The sequence below is a fragment of the Vigna angularis genome, chromosome 3 (genome assembly GCF_016808095.1).
Source record: "Vigna angularis cultivar LongXiaoDou No.4 chromosome 3, ASM1680809v1, whole genome shotgun sequence".
Taxonomy (NCBI): Eukaryota; Viridiplantae; Streptophyta; class Magnoliopsida; order Fabales; family Fabaceae; genus Vigna; species Vigna angularis.
In genome coordinates, this window is record NC_068972.1 from 10,971,812 (window position 1) to 10,979,060 (window position 7,249).

At 32.9% G+C, this 7,249-nt stretch overlaps 1 protein-coding gene across 2 annotated transcripts; it reads left to right on the forward strand.

Annotated features, from left to right (window-relative positions):
* The first annotated feature begins 1,899 nt into the window (after positions 1-1,899).
* Positions 1,900-6,809, forward strand: LOC108341048 (uncharacterized). Of its 2 annotated transcripts, none has more exons than XM_052875513.1 (6): positions 1,900-2,341; positions 3,854-4,342; positions 4,906-5,127; positions 5,206-5,278; positions 5,641-5,751; positions 6,063-6,809. In XM_052875513.1, exons 1-6 carry the CDS (start codon positions 2,225-2,227, stop codon positions 6,428-6,430), a joined length of 1,380 nt encoding a protein of 459 aa, XP_052731473.1. In that variant the 5' UTR covers positions 1,900-2,224; the 3' UTR covers positions 6,431-6,809. The 2 variants fall into 2 exon arrangements, with proteins under 2 accessions (XP_052731473.1, XP_017434143.1); XM_017578654.2 differs by having other exon boundaries at positions 1,901-2,341; positions 5,644-5,751.
* Positions 6,810-7,249: the final 440 nt, after the last annotated feature.

A 7,249-nucleotide genomic window follows, 5' to 3' on the forward strand; every position in this document is an offset into this window, starting at 1 on the left:
AAGATAAAAGAGTAGTTTTAACATAATTTATGACAGGTAAGTTTTCCATGTTTTCTATCAGAATTCTATTCAACATACACTATAATAACCTTTTAAGAAACAAGTTTATTTATTTTACGTTTAAAATCTATTTCCAAATTCTTTGTAACTTTCACATGAGAAGCTATTTTTGTGCAACGAATTAAACAATACAAACAAAACATGTTCAATTACAATAATGGCAATGGCATTTTAGAAGAACGGTTGAAAATGTCTTTTTCTTATTATAAATTATATATATATATATATATATATATATATATATATATATATATATATACTGTCATTTTTCTTAAATAAAAAAAAATGCATATCAGCATATCAAATCAGACTACACAATCTATAATTAATGTATGTAAACATGTTTCAACTTTCTTGAACTCAAGATATCTCCTTGGTAATATTTATACGTCCAATGCCTCGTGTTTTAAAATTTACTAATAGGAATAATCTTTTTTCAACTATGCCCTTTCCTACAAAAAAAACAAATATGTATATGAATCAATTATTTTACAACATGTTTAAAACAAATATATAAAAAATGAAAAGTATTTGATAGAAGAAAAATAAAATATAATACAATATGATTCGTTATTTTTAAAAATTATTTTTCGATTCACTTTCTTCAATCAAACAACTTTATCTTCTATTTAGTCGAAGTTATTTTCATCCTTAAATAAAACAATTTCATATTAATATCCTAATTTAATAAATTTACACTACTAACTAACTATTACACTCTAGGTATTAAGCAATAGACCATTACATAAACACTTCATGCATCTTAATGATACATTTTTCAAAAATATATAAAGTTTTCCAACAATCAATACAATATAAAATTATATACATATGTATCAACTTGTCTTGCTCTAACTATCAAACAATATCTCTATTTCACGACCCTCCTACCTGTACAATCTTTATGTATAACATTAGATAAACCACGACCAAACACATAAAGAGACATATAAATGAATCAAATGATTAGTACAAGCAACTATATATAACTATTTCATTTAAAGATATACAATTATATTTACAAACTATAGCTATTATCTTTGGATGACTTTTCGTATATTAATTCAAACTTTAAAGATTTTACACTTGTTATAAGGATTAATAGATTTTGGTTTCTAATATCATGACTTTACCCTAGCTTCCTACTTTACAATATTAGCTCACCTATAATAAACCAGAAAAGTTATATTTCAAACTAATTTCCGTCATAAAAATTTTCATCAACTCTTATTAATAAATATTTTTCTTTTTGTGAGTTAATGTACTTTTGATATATGTTAAAGTTAAATTATAATTTTGTTTCTTTTTTCTTAATACTGTGTAATTTAAACCTATTTGTACTTTTTCAATTTGTATTTTGAAAAAAAAGAGTTTAATACCGAATTTTGTATTAATTTATTTTTTTATATTTATATTTTGATTGACTAACTATTTTTAATAATTATTCAGGTAAATATATTTCTAAAGTTTAATTGGTTAAAGATATATATATATATATATATATATATATATATATATATATATATATGTATATATATATTGAAATAGCTGAAAAATGAAATCACATATTAAAAATAAAAAAGGCTAAAGCTATAATTTAGGCTATTTTTAGAAAAGAAAATTGTATATGTACACCTTTTACTTTTTCTATACCTATCCAACATCTATTAAAAGCTAATGTTTTTTAATTTTTTTAATTGTTCTTAAATTAATTTTTATTTAAAAATATAATCTTGGTTAGTGTTAAATAAATGTAAAGTAAATAAATGCAGATACTTCTTCACCCTTTTAAATAAGCTTACTTGACTGAATATAATTATCCGTTCAAACACGAGGGCAAGGGAAAAGAACAAAAAGCATCACACCAGATGGATTCATGATTTAACGGTACGTTGGTTGCATAAAAGGATTTAAAATCTTGTCTGTCTCACTTTCAAACGGATGGTACAAGACAACAAGACAGTTTCTCTCCCTTTCCCAGATCTACTTACCATGTTATTCTGTTCTGTCACTCACCATTTGATGGTTTAACTCTACTCACCCCTCACCGCAACATAACTTATTATGCACCTTCCTCCTCTCTCTTCTTCTTCTACTTCACTGTGCCAAGTTGAAACTTTAAGCGAAACCAACCCCCCATTTCCCATTTGGTGATAATCGATCAATGGAGTTCACTGAATCTTACAAGCAAACGGGTCCCTGTTGTTTCTCTCCCAATGCTCGCTTTATCGCCGTCGCCGTTGATTACCGCCTCGTCATTCGGGAGACCATTTCCTTCAAGGTTTTGTTTTTTGTTACCCCTTTAACAACACTGCTTCAATTTTCAATCTTTATTCTGTGGCTGCAGTCTTTGGAGTTTTGAATTTCTGGAACTTAGGTTTTTGGGACACTTATCGGAGACCCAGTTTATGAATTTCAACTTTTGGGAACTTGGGACTCGTGGCAAGGAACGGGATCTGGGGGTTTTCTTTTGTTTTTATGGTTTGTTGGTTATTCTGTTTCATGCACGAGTATGAAAAAAAAAACATTTTTTTTATAGTTTTGCATGTGCATATTTCTGATGAGTGGAGTTTTGGTAATGGGTTTCTTTTAGAGGCAAAACGTGACGGTTCTTTCTTCGGTACTTAGATTTGTAGGAAAATAAAAGGGGGTGATGTCCAGTGGAGCGAGGTGATTTCTGTATAAAGAAGTTGTTGTTTTTACTTGAACTCAACTACACACTAGCTATCGTGAAAATTGATGTTTTAGATTTTCATACCGGTATCAGAATTTTTACAGACACATGAGGCAGTTTAATAGTGTCTTTGAAAAATTCAGGCTTAGGAAGAGAAGCACTAAATTTGACCGTAAAATGATTGTATGGAGGTAGGTGGACTTTAAATTCCAGAGCTTTTTAACACTTCATTGCGATGGTTCCTGCTCTTTGGATCCAAATTCCAAGATGGACTGAATGAACCGTGCGTCTGAATTAAGGCATAGTATAAGTTTAAATGTAACTTGGGAACACATATAGTAGTATGCCATATTTCCTAGTAGTTTATGAGGAATAAAATTTTCAGTCTTCCAAAACCATAAATCAGTCAGCTCGTAATCAAATTATTCACCTTGATTGTTGTTATGTCTAACTGTACTTCACCCGGGCTTACCATATGCTCTTTCTATTCTAAATTGTAATTGTGATGTGAGTGCATATGTTGTTGTTTCCCGACTTGATTAATGATACGCCTTTCATACTGTCTAGAGATATAGTTAAAATTGAGTATTAAACCGAGTACAAGATCACCATATATGAGTTGTTTTTGTAATGTTGAATTAAACTTAAACTCATTTTTTAAGATGGTTTGGAGTTTATCCAAAATAAGTTTGTTAAACATATTGTGTCACTCATTATCGACCACTCACAGATATCTTGTTCAGATGGGGTTGTGTAAGAGATTCCACATTATGTACATATATAACTAAAATACAATATATAAGTAGGTGCAATAGGCTTGTAAAATTAAACTAGATTTAAACCTACATTCTAAGAACTACTTAATGCATTAAAGTACAAGCTTATTCTTGAAAAAAGAAATATATGCGGATTGTTTATCAATGATGTATACTAAAAAGCATGGGTACAGAGACACTCAAAGAGTTTCTTTGGGACTATTCTCTTGGTTTTGATGTGATCTATTCTAGTTATGCACTTTGGTGTTAAGTGCATTTCCTCGTAACTCACTGATTATGATGTTTTATTCTAGCTATCAGCCTCCAGTTCATGGTTTACAATCATTCTTTTCGGTGCATGCAGGTTGTGCAGTTGTTTTCATGCTTGGACAAAATTAGCTATATTGAATGGGCCCTTGATTCAGAATATATTCTTTGTGGTCTTTACAAAAAGCCAATGATTCAGGCTTGGTCACTAACCCAACCAGAATGGACATGCAAGATAGATGAAGGACCTGCTGGTATTGCATATGCGAGGTGGAGTCCAGATAGCCGCCACATACTCACCACTTCTGATTTCCAGTTGCGTTTGACTGTTTGGTCATTGTTAAATACAGCTTGTGTGCATTTACAGTGGCCAAAGCATGCTTCCAAAGGAGTTTCTTTCACACGAGATGGAAAATTTGCAGCAATATGTACAAGGCGTGATTGCAAGGACTATATAAATCTGTTATCTTGTCACACATGGGAAATAATGGGCAATTTTGCTGTTGACACTCTAGATTTGGCTGATATTGAATGGTCTCCTGATGACAGTGCTATAGTGATATGGGATTCGTCACTTGAGTACAAGGTAACCATTATTTGTTCTATTTTTCTTTCCTATCCCTCTTAACATGTGAAATATTATGATTTAACATAGGCTTAAATATATTTTTAATCCAGGTAAAATTAGTGATTTTTAATTTTAGACCCTTCAAAAAAATTTCTTTGGTTTTCTTCCTCAAAAAGTTGAAATTTTGCTTTTGTCCCTAAAGGTCAACTGGTCATCCCAGGTAACACTCATGAGTGTCTGTGGTACATTGCCTAGAGTAATATTGATGCAGTCAGTCAGTTTCAAACTCTAGTTTCCAAACTCAAGCTGGTTATTAGTCCCACTGCACTTAAGTTTGAGAGGGTGATGCTAGAGTAATTAGTGCGATTAAAGATTTCCACTATTATCATCATTAAAGTACATGCATTTGATTATCAAAGTTTCATGCATGTCATATACCGCAATATACAATCTATCACAATTTAGTGTTAATTATACTCTGTTGCTTTTGTATAACCCACTGGTTATGCTATAAATTATTGTTAGAAATTTATGCTGCAATTTACAATTTTCTAAAACTTAGACACTTTCCTTTGATATAGGTTCTAATATATTCTCCAGACGGAAGGTGCCTCTTCAAGTATCAGGCATATGAAAGTGGATTGGGAGTTAAAAGTGTGTCCTGGTCTCCTTGTGGTCAGTTTCTGGCAGTGGGCAGTTATGATCAGATGTTGCGAGTCCTGAATCACCTAACTTGGAAGACATTTGCAGAGCTAATGCACCCGTATTCAGTCCGTGGACCTTGTTATGCTGCTGTTTTCAAAGTACTCCTTTAAGACACTTCCCCTCGTTAATGGTATCACAGTTTGAGAAAATTATTTACCTTGTTCATCAAATTGCAGGAAGTAGATGAGCCCCTACAACTTGATATGTCTGAACTTTGTTTGAGTGATGATTTTTCCCAAGGAAATGACGGTAAGCACAATCACTTTGCATTATGTCTCTTTTTATTTTTATTTTGGCAGTTAGCTACTTTTGCCACTATTGGTTTGTAATTTGCCTGGAAGCAGTTATTTCTTTAGCCATTTCTTGTGTTAACTTATCGGAATTGGCTGACAATTAACTTTAGATTAGTTTAGTTTAAAACTTTCAGTAAAGCTTAACATATCTTCATGAACATAAAAGGGGTTGTGTCTAATAAGTTAATCAAGAGACCAAAGAATTAAAGTGTTGAAACCATTTATCTACATTTACGTAACAGCTTGGGCTTTTAGTGTGTTGGTTCATGACACTGACATTCTTTTGTTTTGTTACTTTTTTATTTTTCTTTCTCGAAGCAGATTCTCCTGAAGAACCCTTTAGAGTCAGGTATGAGGTCATGGAAGTTCCTATCAATTTACCATTCCAAAAGCCTCCTGCTGAGAAACCTAACCCTAAACAAGGAATTGGTGAGCTACTCATCTTTTATTTTCAGATGCCATAAATTATGATAATTCTTTTTAATAATTCAATAATTCATAGAAGCAAAGCTATGGTTCTTCATTCCATTTTTTGTAATAAACAGGAAGTAATGAAACTTCATGATGTGGATGTGATTTTCTGATATTTTTGGAACTAGTTGAGATCAGGCTGTAAACTAATCAAGTGACTGTACATGTGCAACCTTTCATGATTACTGCTATCTTTGCATTATTCATATTCCTCATTGATGATGCTTTCAGTATTACTTTACTGAAGAGATTGAATAATTTTGTTGTAGGCATTTTGTCATGGAGCAACGATAGCCAGTACATATGCACTCGAAATGATAGTATGCCTACAATACTTTGGATATGGGATATTCGACACCTGGAGCTTGCTGCAATCTTAGTCCAGAAAGATGCTATAAGGGCGGCAACTTGGGACCCAACATGCACACGCCTCGTTGTTTGCACTGGAAGTACTCACTTGTATATGTGGACTCCGTCTGGTGCCTATTGTGTTCATGTTCCTCTACCACAATTTACCATAACTGACCTGAAATGGAATTCGAATGGTAGTTGTCTACTTCTTAAGGACAAGGAGTCATTCTGCTGTGCTGCTGTTCCCTTATTACCTGAATCTAGTGAATACAGTTCAGATGAATAATGATAAGGAAGTGAAGCAAGAGTGAAAAAAGTGAATGGCCATTATCTCTTTGCATCTGGTAGATAAGAGTCCAAGGTTTAAGATCATACAAAAATTCATGCAGCTGTAAGAGATAAAGGCTTGGTTTGAGGAAGGAGGTATGCCGATGAAGCATGTTTGAGGAGAGGAGGCAATGGAGCATATCTATGTCGGAGCATTTGAGAAAATTCAATGGCCATCTCGGCCCTTGTTTTAGGAGCTTAGATAAATTCAAATATTAACCAGCAATCTGTTTCCTGTTTGATTTTTAGGGTGTAATGCTGATGTGTTGATTGAAATGCCATCTAAAATAGTATAACAAAAGTTTATGAGGATACTCCATAATATCTTTGTCTAATCATTATTGTTGTTATGACACTAGGCTTGTGTTTGGTTCGAATGATGATGGAAGAGCGAGTGCTGGTTTTGTTTGGTTCAACTAATTTAAACCGAAATGAGAGCTCGAATTTGCGGGGAAAAAAAGGAGTTCCCTTGGAGTGAAGAGAGGAAGAAAATCAACTCACTTTGTAGTAAACTACACATTTGGCCCTCTATTTTTCACTCTGTCTTTCACCCTTTCTCTTATTTTGGACCAGAATCGATTCTCCTCTCTTTGAGAATTGATTCTCCTCTTTGAAGAATCAATGCTCCTTTCTATTTTTTCCCATAATCGATTCTCCTATATCTTTCTTTGCCGTAATCGATTTTCTGCTTGTCTACCTCCTTCTCCGGACACATCATACAATCCTCTAACTTTGCCACAGGCCCCATGTGCTTCTCCTTCGCCTTCCATCACTCGAA

Excerpts from the sequence above, each read along its gene's own strand:
- LOC108341048 (XM_052875513.1), top strand. The coding sequence starts at position 2,225 with ATGGAGTTCACTGAATCTTACAAGCAAACGGGTCCCTGTTGTTTCTCT. Across the intron at positions 2,342-3,853 it reads GGGAGACCATTTCCTTCAAG|GTTGTGCAGTTGTTTTCATG; the intron begins GTTTTGTTTTTT and ends CGGTGCATGCAG. Across the intron at positions 5,279-5,640 it reads TTTTTCCCAAGGAAATGACG|CAGATTCTCCTGAAGAACCC; the intron begins GTAAGCACAATC and ends TCTTTCTCGAAG.